General features: G+C 37.0%; 1 protein-coding gene across 3 annotated transcripts in view; it reads right to left on the reverse strand.

The window, feature by feature from the left end:
* Positions 1-17,676, reverse strand: part of LOC110051283 (uncharacterized) — a 39,410-nt gene that overhangs the window by 10,466 nt on the left and 11,268 nt on the right. For 2 of the 3 annotated variants that reach the window (XM_089288360.1, XM_089288358.1), the window contains exons 8-20: positions 17,141-17,268; positions 15,232-15,363; positions 14,945-15,019; positions 14,697-14,815; positions 13,815-13,959; positions 11,545-11,652; positions 9,124-9,159; positions 5,639-5,790; positions 4,912-5,056; positions 4,108-4,215; positions 2,081-2,211; positions 1,511-1,585; positions 838-1,163 (exon numbers count right to left, since the gene is read on the reverse strand). In XM_089288360.1, coding sequence (XP_089144486.1) covers positions 838-1,163; positions 1,511-1,585; positions 2,081-2,211; positions 4,108-4,215; positions 4,912-5,056; positions 5,639-5,790; positions 9,124-9,159; positions 11,545-11,652; positions 13,815-13,959; positions 14,697-14,815; positions 14,945-15,019; positions 15,232-15,363; positions 17,141-17,268 — 1,680 coding nt within the window. The remainder of the gene's footprint in view (positions 1-837; positions 1,164-1,510; positions 1,586-2,080; positions 2,212-4,107; positions 4,216-4,911; positions 5,057-5,638; positions 5,791-9,123; positions 9,160-11,544; positions 11,653-13,814; positions 13,960-14,696; positions 14,816-14,944; positions 15,020-15,231; positions 15,364-17,140; positions 17,269-17,676) is intronic. The other variant, XM_089288361.1, reaches the window with a different exon arrangement.

Below are 17,676 nucleotides of genomic sequence, written 5' to 3' on the forward strand. Positions count from 1 at the left end.
CTCTTGCGTTGAATTGCGATGGCTTGCGCTCACTTTGGTCGAGATTAAATACACTCAGGTCGACGCAAGTTTTTCACCGTTTGGCCACTCAACCCAAGTCAACGCAAGTTGAGAGACGTCCATTAGCCTATTATTAGCCAATAAAATAGAGGATATTTCTGACTTGAAATGGGCTTTTATAACGACTTGCGGGTACTTGCGAGGAAACTTGCGAGTCCGTTTAGCCACCCAGCGCAACTCTCTACGCAAGTTCGACTTGCGGCTGCTTGCGACTACTTGCGAGTCCGTTTGGCCAGGGCTTAAAACTGTTCTTAGCGGGTCATACTGTTGCTACAGTAACCTATTGTGTCACGAAAATTATAACAACGTGATCACCAATGATTGAGCAGTTTTTTGATACCATGATTGTAGCATCAAGTGATAAAGAGTGGTTATAATGACCCATCAAAATCTAACTGCTGTAAACTGTTTTGAGCCACCTTAAAAAGGAGTTGTGGCTATTTTTTATTGTCATAACGCTTCAATATCCCGCGTTCTTTTCTTCTGTCAATGTTGTGTTCTTTTAACTCCTTTGAGAAAGTGGATTGTCTTGGAAGCGTACTATCAGCAAATTTTTGCCGCAGTCTTGATTGTATTCCTTCATCACCGACTTCGATCAACAATCAAGAATGCTACTTCAGCACTCTGCGAATCTAACATTTTTTGATGTTGCTATCTTAAACTGCTCCTCATGAGTCTCCCCTTTGATGTTACCATGCAAATTACTGCTCATAACTTTCCAGGCTTAGAGTTATATTTTTTTATTGATAACACAAAAAGGTAAAAGAAATAACTCACTTTTTCAGTGCTTTCCTCTGTATAAACTGTAAATTGCTCTCCACTGAGGCTATAGGACACACTAAACTGTTTGACATGACGGGACGACTCGCCAGCTTCTCCCTGTGAAGCTATCTTTACCAGCCTCGTTGCCTTTCCAAGGTCCACTTCGAGCCACTGGTTTTCATCACTTTGTAGTGGAACCCAGGCTCCCATCAGTTCTCCTTCAGGTTTGGTGTTGAGCCGTGCTCTTGATGCATTGTGTTGCTCGTCAAGTTCAGATGAAGCTTTAATGGCTTCAGTGGGAATGCTACCATTTTCCATTCCCAGTGGTTCACTGAATGCATCTACCAATTGCAGAGAACATAATGAATGTTTAAATTTTTCCAAGACATAATATTACCCTACTCGCTTGCAATTAATTTTAACCTTGGGCAATGACTGGCAAGTTTGAAGTGAATCATGCCGGAAACAAACGGGTTGAATTTTTCGATCTTACAGTTAGTTATCATATATAATGCATTTGTCTTATACTGGACAATGGAACGAACAGTCCAATTTATGTTTAGTAAGTGCTATTGTAATAATCACAATAATCGCAACTAAACAACAATGAAATTCTTATAACTCTCAACAATGAACCCAAAATAAACTGCCTGAGGTTGGGTTGTACACAGACAGCGGGTAAACATACCATCAGGTTGTTGATTTTCCTTTATCTCCTCCTGTGGCTTTCCTTCCAGTGCAGCTTCATCTTCCACAGAAGGTACTAAACCGGAAAAACAGCGATTTCAATCACCAGATAAACACAAAACAAATGGCTATAACATGCGTTTAAGTCCTGTGATTGTAATTTTATAAACAGAGCTCCTCATCCAGTCCGTAATGATAACCGTCATATGCTAACATCAGTGTGATGTTGAAGAAATCAAGTTAACTGATAGCACCACAGGGACTCAGCCTCCTTTGCAGCCGTTATCTGGGTCGTAACTTTTCTCCCCACTAACCGCTGTTTAAGTCTGAACTGCATTCCTTTGTGCAGTTTAGCCATGACAGCTTTGCTCTTATATTCTCGACCCAGTCGTACGAAAATTCGCCGACCATACACCAAATTTTAAAGAATTTTAAAAGAATTTCAAGGACATTGAATAAATTTGGACAAAAAATAACTGTACTTTGTTGAGTGGTCATGCAGGTGTATGATAGCATTTTTAGTATCCCATAGAAACACATGCAGAGCTCGTAATAAATAGAAGACTCAAACCTTTGACAGTTCCATCAGGTAAAATTTCCACTTCTGGAAAGAACTCTTTAATCACCTTCTCAGCCTTCTCCACAGAAGAGCTGCCATGCACAGCATTCTTCATTGTGTCTGAACCAAACTGTGCACGAAGACTATACATGGATGAAAAAACTCCGATCAATTTGCGACAAAGAAAAATAATATACTTATTATCGTTAATATTAACTTGATCTATTTTGAACACGGATGCAGCACTGCCATCATCTTCATCATCATCATCACCATATGCATTATCTAAATCAAGATATAATTTCATGAAAGTACAATATGCTCTTCCACTGAGCCATCCCTCTATATACATTCTGCTGAATATGTCATACTTCAAGCTTGAACAATTCAATGGTCACAAGGCTTGTTTGCCTAAATCACATTCAAAAGGTGGTGACAAAACTCTTATGCACTATCGTCTATTGAGAAGAAATGTAACTAAAGCAACCATTTCGTGCTAATCCTAATACCGTGTTAGCCTCATTTGGCAAAAATTGACCAAGCACTAGGTTGAGGTTAAACAAGTTCCTAGCAGTGATCAGGAGCGATTGATAACATCTATAGGCCCTTTGCAGCTAAGCCATCACGTGACCTATTTTTCTTTAAATTATGGGCTATAACTTAACGAATGCCAGAAATGGAAAAAGCATGTCGAAAATATCAAAATGGCCAAGTTTGAGGCCCCCATCATTAAAGAAGGAGATTTTATGACGGTCCGAAATTTTAAAAGAATAAGAAGATTTGTATGGAAAAAGTTGCTGGAGAGCAAGACCTTGCTCTCCAGCAACATTTTACAAATAAGTCCTCTAAATTTTCCGAAAATTCAAACTGTAGCATTAACTTACTCTTAAATTCCAGGGGCCTCAAACTTAGCCATTTTCGTATTTTCGATGCGCTCTTTCCATTTCTGGCATTTTTTAAGCTATAGCCCATAAAACAAAAATTTTCTCGGAAAAGTTTGGTCACGTGACTCCAGCTGCAAAGGGCCTATTGTACAAGCAGATCCTCAAACCATACAAGATAGTGGTCCATAAATGTGACTTTGATGTCAGTTGCTATAATTATTTAGTTAAGTTTATTTTTGGAATCAAGAGTTTCTCCCACAATCACTGCACTCATGGACCTGACCAGTGGCGGATCCAGACCTTGAGCTAAGGTGGGGGGCGGTTTTCTTTTGCTTGCCCTTCCGGCTTTTCTTCCTTCCGTGATTTTTTCTTTTTTACCCAAAATAAGGGGGAGCGGGCCCCCCCTGGCCCTTCCCCAGATCCGCCACTGCTGACTTAAGGTGAACCCTCAAAAATAAAAGTAATTGAAGGATTTTCTTGAAACTTTCTCTGAATGTTCCCTACCAAGCACTGTTTCGAAAACTGGGATATAAAAAAGATAGGTCACCATTCCCGCAAACGAGCTGATGGGAGCCAATCTGGAAGCTGATGATGGGCCAATCTTACCCCATTTAAGCATAATCACGTGCATTATTACATCAGTTCACAGAACATTTTGCGGGCTTTTTAAAGAAATCTTAATAAAAAAAACTTGACAGGTAAAAAGTCTCAAGTATATCGACAATGTAATAATTTATGGACCATTCAGGCAATTTTAAATGACATCGACTCAAAACGTTCCTTGAGTGCACGCAATATCTTATTTACCTTTTGAACTTTTTAATTGTTTAACTTAAAGAGGATAATTTGTACACCAAAATTATGTAATAAAAATACAGGTCACCATGCTCATTTAAGAGAAAACAAGCATTCATTCTGTTGTCGAGCTTAGCTTGAAGGAGATCTCTTAATGTTCTGTATCTAATGACGCAAAAATCGTGCACAATTCTGAGGAAGCACCTTAACAGAGTAGACCTCAGCCACGCAAAAAAAGCTTTAAAAAGACAAATCAATTAATCGACTGTTGCCTACTTCGTTTTAACCAGCAAGGAATGCAATAACCGTAAGTTGATGTTGTTGGATGAAGTATCAATAATTTCGTCCCCAAATACATACGAGTTTGGATCCAGTTCTAGGGCTTGTTGCGGATCAGTGGGTCCCATCATAGCTCTCCAACCACTGACAGCATCCTCTTTTGTCAGCACCATGAACAGTGTAGGACCACTGTAAGGACATGTAATAAAACAGTTGCGTTAATAACGTTAATTGTATTTACTGCATTGCTAGTTTTCTGATTGTTTTCACATTACTTGACCTGCATTAAGTCAGAACCAACAACCAGGTCTATAGTCTCTCTAGCTTTCCAGCGTTTGAACAGAGTGTTATCTTTCAAATCTTTGAACCTCTGACCGAGGTACACTTTGAAATGAGCATCAGGTAATTTTGCTCAAAATGAATACACAGTTATCAGTTTCATTGAACGCTTTGCAATAAAGTTTTGCATTTATTCTCAGTCTACCAAAGTGGAAACTACGTGTACTTCCTTTCCTGAATCATGTTTTTCATTTGGTCAGTTTTGATGAATGGTACAAGTAACAAATATTTCTGAGCCAAGTTCTTCACCTATAGAAACGTAAGGACTGGGCTTTTAACAAACAACTTTTGCTTTGTCTGAAATTATTTCTAACTCTGTGATGGAGGAACTGAAACAAATTTAGTTGAAAATCTACCTAAGGAGACACCCAAGATTCAATAATTCCATAGAATGACGAAGACCGCTATTTCCCAGCTCTGAAGATGTGCTGTAAATTCTGTTAATAAGCCCCCTCCCATTTGAAAATAGTCCCCACCGAATAGTAAGCGACCCCTTCATACTAACAATCAGGAGACGAAAGACGAAAGTACTTCACATGTACACACCTAGCCATATGATCTGTGAGACCCTCAAAGAAGTCTTTTCCTTCATGTTCTTGGTAAAACTGGGATGCTAAGTCCTTTGTCAGAGTTACTTCTTTCTCAAACTGAATCTTGAAACCAGCTTCTTTGATGCGCTGTATCACTTCCTCTGTGTTAGTGAGACGAAAACCAACAAATAACAAATAAAACAAGTTTTCTTGCCATTAATTGCTTCATGTACAGGGGAAGTTACACCTTACCCAAAGCTGATGTTCTGGCATATATTTATTTTATTTATTCATAGTAGAATAAGGCAACTGCTTGGAAAAATGCAGGCTTTGAAGGTACTGTGAAGTAAACTAGCCTCACATGCTTGCATTATAGGATTGAGCATTCGACCGTGGCATTCACATTTAGCATTTTAAAAATCTCAAGAAATACAGTCCAAACATGACCTTCCTGATTTCCTCTGTTTGGAGGGAAGATCAGTTCAAAAAGGTAAGCAAATATAAGAACCAGACGTGTGCAGATGCAAAAACACTGAATCAGAAACCAATGTATTGTGGTTAACTACTGATAAAAGAGGGTCTGAATGGGGCTAACTGACTAGCGACAAAGGGCGAAAAATATTACTGACTACCGACAAAACAGGGGAAAAAATGACCGACTAGCGACAGAAAAATTAACTGAGTATTTGCAGACAACCGACATGCGGACCCCCCCATTCAGACCCTCATAAAACAACACAAACCTCTTTTATCAGGTTCAATGTCAGGCTTAATAACTGCTACAGTGGACTGAACAGGGAAGAACTGCTGGATTTCTTTCTCTGCCGTCTCAGAAGAGTCAGAGCCATGTAAAGGATTGATAGGACTGTCTTCCACTTGGAACTGATGCCTCAGGCTGCAGAATATCATAACAAATGAATAAAATGATTACTTTAACAACTGAGTGTTTGTGTTGCAACTCTATTGACAAGGTAATTGTTTGTTTAAGTACGAAATAACTCAACCATGCATTCATGTATATCAAGCTTAATTTCTTTGCCAGTAATAAGTGGATACACCTGATCTGAACACATGTAGATTTGTTGCTGGAAACAAAGCAACAAGGATAGATGCTATCAGTGAGAGAATTTCCTTGGCAAATTAAATGAAGTGCTTAGATCCTACTACTTTACAGGTATTCACCTCTTACATGGTTCAAGTAAGCATCTGCATGATATTGCATTAAAACACCTCTAATTGACCTCAGTTACATCAGCTTGAGCATTGTACCTCTAGTGCTACGAGGGCCCCGAAGGCAAATCAACCTCCCATTACTCTATTATAATAAATGAAATCCCAGCTTTGATTTTACAGCTTACAAAGTAATAGGGTTCAGCCACTAGCTGGTGTTCCTCTTGGTAGACCGAAGTTCAACTCCACAGTCACGCTTGTAAACAGCTAACTGGTCTTCCTCGTGCCAGTCATAGTTTTCATTATTTTACAATATTTCTTGCAGCATTTGCAAATAAAGTTAAATTGCAACATGGTTAGAATGCTGCGGCTAGACTTGTACTGAACTTAAGAAAGTACTTGCATACTACTCCCGTGCTTTATGAACTTCATTGGTTACCAGCACAACATCGCGTTCATTTTAAGATCTTAATTTTAACATTTAAAGCTATTCATGGATTGGCGCCCAAGTACATGTATATCATAGAATAAATTAACATTATGCCTAGATCTATATGTAATCTTAGACAAAATCAAAGTTTATTGTTAGACCCTCCTGAAGGGAAAATGCTTGTCACTTTAGGTGACAGATCTTTCTCGGCTGCTGCTCCATATTTGTGGAATAGTTTACGGCTGAATTACGTGATATTCAGTCATTAGCTATTTTTAAACGTAAGCTGAAAAAACTTATTTATTTCGTGTAGCTTTTAAAGCGTATCCTGCTTGATATTCACTCTTATTAGTGTTATTAATTAAGTTCATCATCATCATTATAAATGTTCATTTTATTAATATACATGTAATTAGTTTTACAAATTTGAATTTTATTGTAGTATTTTAAGTTGTAAAGCGCTGTTGATCAGTGAATGTAAATAGCGCTCTAGAAGTTATTAAATTATTATTATTATTATTATTATTATTGTTATTATTACTATTGCTATTACTATTACTATTGTTATTGTTATTATCATCGTCGTCGTCGTCATCATTATTATAGGAATCTAACTCAGGTCCACTAGATTGGAACGTGTGTGCTAACCATAGTAACATATAAGAAACCTTGCTTCAAGGGGTAGAGATACAAAGTACTTCAGCCTTATCTCAAATTGGCTAGCAAATTATGCAAACTAGCTAACAAATATGCGACATATAGTCTTTTAAACTGCAAACTTCTCGGAACCCGACGTTTAGTGTGGCTAGTACACATGAAACAGAAGAGTCCTATTTGTCCTTTTTTCCAGTTAAATTCGCTGTACAATTGTAGCGCAAATTAATTTTTTGTTGATTCAAATGACCTCAAAATCAAACTGTGCACATGGGATTGTGTTGCGATGATTACATCTACTATAAATAGACATATAAAGCTTTTCACAAGAGCTGTTGTGTGACTTTGCGATATGATAGCTCATTAGCCTATTCAAGTGTCAAAGTGCATCAGCTTGAACAAGCCCAAAAATTTTTCCCTATGGGCAAAATTTTATTGGTCGCATTGCATTTCAGTTTGTGAAGTTCTATCTAGTTCTCCTTGCTCCCGCTATGTGGGATTCGTCTTCCAATGCGACTTATGTGAGTTTGTCCTCAAGACTGAGCGGGATTTTCTCGCGATAGATTCCACGCCCGCAGTTGAAACTTAGAATCTGGCGTAATCATGAGCCTTTTTAAGGCTCGTAAGACCGCAGTGTTCTTTGTTAGAGACTTTTTCGACAAATGCTACGGTGGCCTCAGCGAAACTGTTCGCTTTGATTTCCGAAATTCAATTTCAGGAGCTCAACCCTCCAGTAGTAGTACCATCGATATGTAGAGGATTGCCTCTTGTCAATCTTTACTAAACGTCAAACTTCGGAGCGGAAATTTACAATAGCAGCTTCCAGCGACGTCACCTCTGTCATCAAGAACGTTCCCAATGCGGATTACAAAAGCCAACATTTGGTCTTATTTGGAGTTAACTGTTAATTTAAGATTAGAATTATAATAGAAATGTTAAATGAACTATACCCAGAAAGCAAACAAAACAAGTTTCCATTTAGTGCAACAATCGCAGCTAGACCTAGTAATGTAAAACGATACACGTGCCTGCAGTATTGACTAATACACTGATTTCAAGAGCGTCATCTTCTGGTCAGCAGAATTACTCCAAAAATTTGACAGATGACGGAAGGGCATCATTTGCATATCATTTGCATAATCTGTACCACCACTTAAACCCTTAAGATTGCTTACGCAATCTCTGGGTTAAAAAGGATGACCACAACTTGTCAACCAGTGATTGGGAATTTTTTCTGATACCATTAGTGTAGGGTCATATGACATAGAGTGGTAGTATTGTTTGATCTAGTAACTATACATGGTTTGATCGATTTAAGAATAAATGATGGAACAATTTCACAGGAAACTAACAGTCAGCCACTTTAAGTAGACGTTAGATTAGATAAGATAAGATTTGTCATTTTAATTAGCCTTTAGATTAGACTCTGTTAGATTAGATTATATTAGATTAATTTCTATGAAGACCAAATATGCGCTGGTTTTCATTTGAGTATCATAAACCCAAACCCACGGTAATCAAGCTGGTAAATCACAAGGGACCCAGACAATTGATTGAACCAATCAAAACTCCAAGCAAATACATGTAGCTGATGGAATGCGTGGAAAAACATGAGTGAGTAAGTCATGATTGGTTTTAGTTTTACTTCTGATTGGATGACAAAGCAAAGCAAGATGTCATGTGAATCGCTTAGAATGACAATGCAAAAGCAAAGCAAATGGTAATTACTTTTAACAATCGGGTGATTAACAGCTCGCTATAATGCCCATATTTACATAATCAAGATCAATGATAGATAGCCACAGGTACTTGGTGATAAGGGTCATAAGATGGCATACTGAGAAAAATATCAATTGGCATTCAATTGGATTACATTTTTCAGCATGCGGATCAGTATGTGCTTTTTAAAAAAAGATGTAACAAATGCAAATTGACATGATTGATATAATTTCTCAATTATTTCTTGAAGAATACCTTACTCCTGAAGAGACAATGTCCCCTTCCATGGTACTAAATATAAATTGAGCAACAACTAATCAGAACAAAATCTAAATCTTTCAGCCATAGACCAAAATACTGGTCTTGACATGGAAGCATGGAAAGATCATAATGGCCTAGATGTGTTTCCAAGCATTAATTATATGTAAAATTAAGAATCCAATACAAGTATAATGCTTGAAGAGGAAGGAAATACTGATCCCACCAGTTATAAAAATAACTTGTTAATGTGCACTTTCAACACAAATTCTATGACACATTGTCATTTAATATACCGGTAATATGTATTGTGACAAGGAGCAGCACAACACTAATCTAGGGAGAAGAGAAGATCTCTGTTGTGAGTATCAATAGATAGCTGAGTATCATGCTTTGTACAGACATATCATAAAATTTAAGTAATTCGTATGCCCTGGGTTTTAAAAGAGTCTTAAAAAGTTCATGAGTTTAAACAGTTCAGTTATCAAATGATCACCACTCAGTTGTTCATATTTTCACACATCAAAGGCCTCTATCAGCCAACTCATGAATGAAACACGTTAATGTAATACGGCCTTAATTTACATCAAATGGTTACAAGACCAACTTTCTGGGAACATATAGAAGTAAGTTCCTACTTTGGAGACTTAAGATTATGGAAATGAAGGCCTAAACTCTGTCAAGGGGGTATTTTATGGCTATTTGAAATTAGCAGAATTTGCATGAAGAGACTACAGCAGTTATCAATCACATGCGACCTTCAGTGCAAAGCGTCTAGGCAAAATTAAACCTAAGTTTTGGTAAACATCAATCATCTCCGCCTCCTTGCTGACTGTACACAAAATTTACAACAAAAAAAGCCTCGCAGCGGTCCACTCATAAAAATTATCATTTTACTTTCAGTATGCACAGCTAGCTCACCAAATACACTGGCATTAAATATTCCTTGAAATTTACAACTGAAGACGGGCATGAATGACCCCAAGAGCAAGCAAATCTACACTCAAGCAAATTATTTCTGCACGTATTTGTACTGGGACTACAAACTGAAGACTTAAATGTCTCATAAAACTTATAATTTTGTAAGGTAATAAGTTATGAGTTTTATAGGTTTAACTATTGTTCAGTCCATAGTCCCACGAAAAATACGTGCAGAAATAATTTTTTTATTTGCTTGATATCGGGGTCATTCATGCATGCGAATGGCCGTTGAACAACCCAACAAACGTCTTCATTTACAATTATTATAGATTTCAAGGAATATTTAATGCCAATGTATTTAGCGAGCTAGCTGTACATAGTGAAAGTAAAGTGATAATTTTTACGAGTGGACCGCTGCAAGGTCTCAGACTTTTTTCTTCAGGTAATAGTTTGCAGACAGTTGGCAAGGAGGTGGAGATGATTGACATCCATCAAAACTTACGTTTTGTCAAGACGTTTTTGCACTGAAGGTCACGTGTGACTGATAACCACTGTAGGCCATCCCAACCTATCCAGTCATGCTGTAGTTATATTTATTTTCTCCAAATATCCTTCAATTAAATTTTTCAAATTGTCATCAAATATCTTGCTTGCAGTGTTATACTGGCCTTAAATTGTCTCTTATGGCTTATCTTCCCATGCTTTCACTATTTCTTAGCACCAGTGTCTTTTTGAATTGACGAATTCCCAAAAAATTATTTGGATGACAAGGTTTCCTAACTTCCATACAAATCCATGTAATTTCCCAAGTGTTCAATCTGTCTATAGTAATCTGAAATTAACCTGAAATTTGGTTTTCAGACTAATTAAAACATACTCTTTCTATTTCACATTACTTCCGCTCCATATTTTAAGATTATAAAAGGGGATTAGTTTCCAAATTAAATTAGAAATTGAGAAATTGAGAGTCCGGTTGCAAATTGTCAAGATACATTGTATAGATAGCCAGAAATAGGCCTCTGGGGTATTAAATTTCAAGGTTGTCCAGATTCACTCACTTTTAGCTTTTTTCAATCACTCTTCTTTTCCAACCGTAGCCATAACATTAAATCTTGTTCATTGCATTATCTGAGTGATCACGATGCATAAGTTATATAGCACATCACATGTGTTCATGTATGTGTTCTTTGATGAAACGATGTGATGAGGAGAGAAATAAGACATAATTCTGTGCAAGGTTTCAGTGGTGAAAAAATTGTAAGTGAGGGAAAGTATTTCACTTTGTTGTAATTTTATTTCTTGATCTTTTTCACCAGGTCCTAATGTTGATCAAACCAGTCCTGGTTCATGCAATGTGATCCAGTCTGACTCTTCTACCTACATATTAATAATTTCTTTGCTATAAAATTTAATCACACCTCACAATGGGAAAATGGACAAAAAGAAGAGTTGTTATTCAATTCATGTTAAGTGTAGTGAAAAGATTTATCACTGTACCTGTCTGGAGCTTCTTCAGCTGCTACTGATATCTCCTTTGGTCCCAACATTTCTCTCCAACCTTCAACAGCATCCTCCCTAGCCAGGCATAATGCCATCATTGGACCACTGCATCAAAACAAAGTAAATGTATCGACAAGCAGGAACAGCCTTCTTAACTACAGCAACCTAAGACATCTACCACCTCCCTTCATAATCATCCAGCGCTCCAAGCTGTGACCATTTTGGTCGCCATGGCGAGTGAAAAAAAGATTTGGCAATTAAAATTTTGACGAAAGTCGCCAATTGGCGACCAAAAGATTATGAAAGAAACTTACTTGGAAAATTAATCGATGTTTGGTCGAATTATCAGAAGTAAAAACGATGGTATCACCGGTCTTTCTCCTTCTCGCCGTTCCGCTACTCGATACAAATGCGTAAACCCAAAATGAGCGTAAACTGGGAAGAAGCCAAACTATAACTCCTGTACCCTGCTGGGGAACGGAACTTACATCCACCCTGACAGAAGCTGACAGAGACAGTTCTCTGTTGAGACGCTTCAGTGACCACAGACGATTTGCCGCCCCGGTTGACCTGTTGGCGGCGAAGTCCATTCCTTGTTTCGACTCTCTCAGCAAGATTGAATGCTACAGGATTTTCAATGTGTTTATAATAAAAATAACTTTATTTGAGAGCGTTTCTGTCTTCTTTTGTGTATTTCATATAAGTTTTGGGGCATGGTCTTATGGAAAAAAGTGAGGATGTCTACTTTTCCCATAGGATAGAAAAATTCAGTGCTGACTCGAAGTACAGTTGCCACGCATCATTGATTATGTGAATGTTGTTTTTAGCCTCTTGAATGAAAGAGATAAAACGAGGCAATCTTAAAGGGTTTTTTCCTTCAACAGTGATCGCTAAAAAGAAAATGGTAAAATTAAGATGTCTTTTTAATTTTTGCGAAATATGGGATATAAACGGGATAAACCAAGAAAGTTGGTTTCTTTGATCACCGTTGCTGGTCAACGCTGACCTCAGTCACTCATTGCGATGAAAAGTGTCACGCAAAAACAAAACTTGGTAAATCCATACAGGGTTATTGTAGTTTACGATGGTCGTCTCTTGTATAAAGCCAGAAGATGGATGAAGATGTAGACATGGGATTGTGGATGTAGGTTGCGTTAGTCTTAAATGAATGACTACTTAACGATACTCAGTGTGATCAAGTCAAAATGATTTAAGGTAAATTTCATTTCACATAGTGCAGCATTTTGATACAAGCGGTCTGACTAATTATATGTTACGGAAATAGAAAGGAATGTATGGAAATAGGATTGATCAAGTCAAGTCCAAATAAGCGTAAATCTAGCTACCTCAGTTGTTTACTTGGTCGTCTCTGCAGCTCAAAATGGCCAATTTGATCGATTTGAAAGGTTTTGCGTACCATTGGTGATTTGTTACCCAGTCTCAGCAGCTTTGTAATAAATCATTTCTGCTACCAGACATCCAAGTCTCTTCCTTCTCTTTGTCTTGCCCGTTATTACAATCTTTTAATTGGCAAGCGAGTAAACAATTCGGCAAAGGTAGAAAGTGTTGCAAATGGGCCGCTCAGAGTAGTGGACATTTATGTAACATACACGAAGTGTCCACCCCTGGATATTACATTTTTTTTTTGTTTTTTTTCGGCGACCAAAATTTTTCTTATGGTGACCATTTTACAATTGAAGGTCACCAAAAGGCGACTTTTTGAAAAAGTGAGCTTGGAATGCTGTCATCAATATGCAAATCATCAGAAGCCTCCAGTAAAGTACATGAATGTGCAAAAAACATTGTTTGAACCAAAACTTAATATGCAACCTACTTTCGTAGCCATGAAATTTATTAAGATTATATTGCGACAAAATTTATACACTTCACTTTTGTTTCTAAATTAGTGGCAATCGACTGTTAATAGAAAAAGGTCAAATTGTGGCTTATAATACGTTAGATGTCCCTTATATATTGACTTCAAGCTCAGGTCTAATTCTGTTTGTGGCAGAATGTCATGGTATATGTTCTAAAATGTTCAGTGTTCCATTTTTGCTTGGTGCATTCAATGTGACTTAAGAGACAGTCTTGGACTGTAAATTAATGTTCAGAATGAACTGTGCAAATTTCATTTTGCTCTGTCAGATTTTTGGAAATAAGTTTCTTCAACTATTATGCATCCAGAGTGAGGAAACAATACATTTGCAATATTATTGCAATACATGCAATATTATTGCTTCTGTCCAAGAAATATAGCTTCAACAAACCTGGTCATATTTTCAACTAAAGTTTCAAAGAAATCAGAGCCTTTATGTTCTGCATAAAAAGCTTCTGCCTGCTCCCTTGAAAGTGTTATTTCCTTTGACATGGCAATGGTAAACCCTGACTCCTCAATCTTTGCCAGAATAGACTCTGAAATGTAAGAATTCATATTATATATCAACAAATTGACAAACTTTACATTTGCAATTCACCCATGTCTAATCCATCATCTGTCAGACACTAGATACATGTAAATAATAGACAAATAAAATAAATAAACAAATAAATAATAGTGAGCACTAATGACATCTCAATAACTGCAGGTAACCTCATGGAGCATAACTTAGGTTGTGTGGTAATTTTCAGAAAACATCCATACCCACTCAAGAGTGATTAGAAATTGGATGGGGATCTCATAGGCAAAAAACTCTTAATACGGTATATAGATTTAGCCAAGCCAAGCCTAAATGCGCAACCTCGATGAGCTCTAAACCTGAGTCTATGATGTGGTCGCGTGATACTGGTCAGCGGATACCTTGTTTTAACAGCTGCCACTTAACCATAACATGGATGTCCAGTATCAAAGATGTACCTATGGTAATGGTGCCACTCTCTTATCTTTAGGGGTATGGGGCTTGGTATACAGACATACAGACAAATGTATGTACATACGTACAGACAGTCACATGACAACCCCACTTTTTTAGATCTATGGGTTACCAAATTTTCTAAGGTACAGAGCTCTGTTTACGCACCATCGGCGTGCAGGAGCTCCACTGTAAATGAACGCATGAATCTAAAGTGAAATTTCCAGAAGGGTTGTGGAGATCAAACCAAAAACTCTCTGAGAGGGGAATATGGATATTTTCTGGACTGACCCACTGTACCTCTACGTGTGCGTAGTGCATCTGGTCTGATGAGGGCAAGAGTCCTTTGTAAACGCTTCTTTTTTCTTTTCTGGATTACAGTAGGAGCCACAAAGTCAGGATAAAAGAAGGCAAGCTCCCTAAAATACATATCAAAGATAAACAATCTCGTCTTCAACCACAGTTGGAAGGTGGCAAAAGATTTACGGAAAAATGACATAATTCCTTGAAATCATATATATGTGACAATTACTTTACATGCAGTTTACCTTGCTGCACTTTCAGCAGAATCACAACCATGGACTGCATTCATCACAGTGTCTGTGCCATAAAGAGCTCTCAGGCTAGTGTAACAACAAGAAGTGAACATCAGTACAAATTCCTAGAAACACATGTCATGTAGTTCAATTTAAAGAGTGTTATGAGGAGACACCATAAAGTAAGTTCCATGTATAGTTTTATTAATGTATGCACTGCTGACTGGAAGCTTTGGAATCTATGCATGTATGCACTGTGACACATAGACTTAGCTGAACAGATTCGTTGAACACTTAACCTAGTTGGAGCCTCTTCCTTGGCAATGTTGACATCTTTTGGTCCAATAAGATCACGGAAGTAATCAATGGTACCATCACCAACATCAGGGGAGTCCGCAGCTTTGCTCAACAACAAAGTCATACAGGGACCACTAGAAGAAAAAGCATACATGTAGATATCTTGAGAGGTCCTTTCTCAAGGCCAAGGAAATATTTTCAATTGTTTTTTGCATTCAATGTATCTTTTTAATTTTTTATTTTATTTTATTCCTCCAATTCCTAGCTAATACATAGATATGTAAATATAACGTAAAGAAAATAAATAGTAACTGATAGTGCTTTAATTGTAAGGAAGAAAAAAAACGCAAAAAACAGAAATTACATCACTTAAATTGAATTACATTGTATATTGGAAGGAAAGGAGAGGGGCACATCTAGATAAACTAATTGCGTGCCCCTTAAACTTATATATAACTTGAGATTATTAATAAAAAGAAAAAGAAGAGGAAAAATGACAAAACAGCTCAGAAAGTTATAAAGAGATAATGTTTTCATTAGTATTGAGCAAGGTACCAGCGTAAAAGTGCTTTTCTAAACATTTTTTTAGATGGTTTGTCTCTAATGGATTGCGGAATATTATTACAAAAGAAACTTCCAATAATGCTGGGGCAAAATCTCCTAAGATTAGTTCGAAATGAAGGTATTGCAACTAGGTTGGAGGATGCACTACAGGTACTGTAATTATGTAGTTTAGATACTTATGAAACAGGTAAATTAGGAAACTTATCATGGTGGAAACAATCATAAAAAAGCATACACGTGTTCAGTTTAACAATATCAGGAAATTTCAGAAAGCCTAAGGATGAGTAGTGTGGAGTTATTGATTCCATTTAAGGAACATCATTTCTAACACGGACAGCTTTGTTTTGTAATTTTACGATTTGAGACAATGGAGCGTTACAATTATTTCCCCAAAGTGTACAAGCATAGGTAAGGTAAGGATAAATAAGAGAATAATACACACTAACAAGTGTTGCTTTTGATACATAATGTTTCAACTTAGCCATTATATTTATATTTTTGCTAATTTTGCCACATATGTAGTCAATATGGTCATGCCAAGTAAGGTGACAATCAATATACACACCAAGATATTTTACACGAAAGGACTTCTCTAAATGAACGTTTGCTACGATTAGTGGTGGATAAAGATTGTAACTTTCCATTTGACGGGGCATAAAAATAAGAAACTTAGGTTTTGTCAAATTTAGGGTCAATTTATTACTGCACAACCATTCATAGACAGCAGGCAAATGATTGTTGATTTCACACAATAGACTGTCAAGATCATGTCTGGAAGCTGTAAAAGATGTATCATCTGCACATAATCTTGTAGAAAAAAAGGTGGAAGACTTTGGAAGCTCATTAATGAAAATAATAAACAGCAAAGGTCCTAGTATCGATCCTTGAGGCACTCTAGTGGAGATAAAACGTGTGTCAGAAGTGAAGCAACACCATTTGCATGTACCTGCTGTTTCCTGTTGCTTAAGTAAGATTGAAACCAGTTATATTCACTTTGCTGTAATCCATAATACTTAAGTTTATTTATTTAGCTTCACAGTGTAAAATTTCCCCATTTGTATGCCACCTGATCATTTCTTTTAATCTCCTGCAAATTACATGATTCAAGATATTCTGTTAATTTGTTTGTTTCTTTGCTTTTTTGTTTGTTTTTTGGCTTTGTTTTAATTTTTTTTTTTTTTTTGCATTGTACTAGGCTAGCAAAGTGATGTTCCAGATCTTTCTAGCAACACGATTCGTTCTTCAGAAACAGTCATTTTTTTATGCTTAATTTCACAGCTGGAAAGCAAAAATATTTCTGTGACAGGTGTAGTTAAGTCCCAAAGAAGAGATTTAATTTTACAATACCTGGACATAAATTCCACCAGTTGATCAAAGTGTTCAGATCCTTCATGTTGTTTGTAAAACTCAGCAGCTTCTTCTTTGGACAAGACCTTTTCCTCTTTCTTAAGAACCTCCATACCAGATTCTTCAACCTGTAAATATGTTTAACATCCCTTAGTTCAGCTGTCAAACTCACAAACTGCACCCACGCCACACTAGACAAATATTAGCATAATTATGAATTTACATCCAGTGAAAGTGTGGTGCCAGAATTGCACAAAATCAATTCAGTACTTTGAAGAAAGAGGCAAGAGAGTCAATATGTTCTAATTGTTATTCTGACAGTGAGAGGCCAGTTAGCACAGAAGCATTTTTTCAAAATCCGTCTGAATCTTATCAAAGATAATTGCAGACTCTTAGCTGTGAGCAATGTTCAGGACTACATTTTTTGGTCAACCTTCTGTCCAGCGACATACAGTCAGCATTCCTAACACTAACTTGCAATGGCTAACAGTGGCTTGCCCTGACTACATGTATATAGATATATTGCACTCTAAAGG

This window comes from Orbicella faveolata, unplaced genomic scaffold, assembly GCF_042242905.1.
Source record: "Orbicella faveolata isolate gen_17 unplaced genomic scaffold, um_ofav_v1 contig_15, whole genome shotgun sequence".
In the NCBI taxonomy this organism is placed as follows: domain Eukaryota; kingdom Metazoa; phylum Cnidaria; class Anthozoa; order Scleractinia; family Merulinidae; genus Orbicella; species Orbicella faveolata.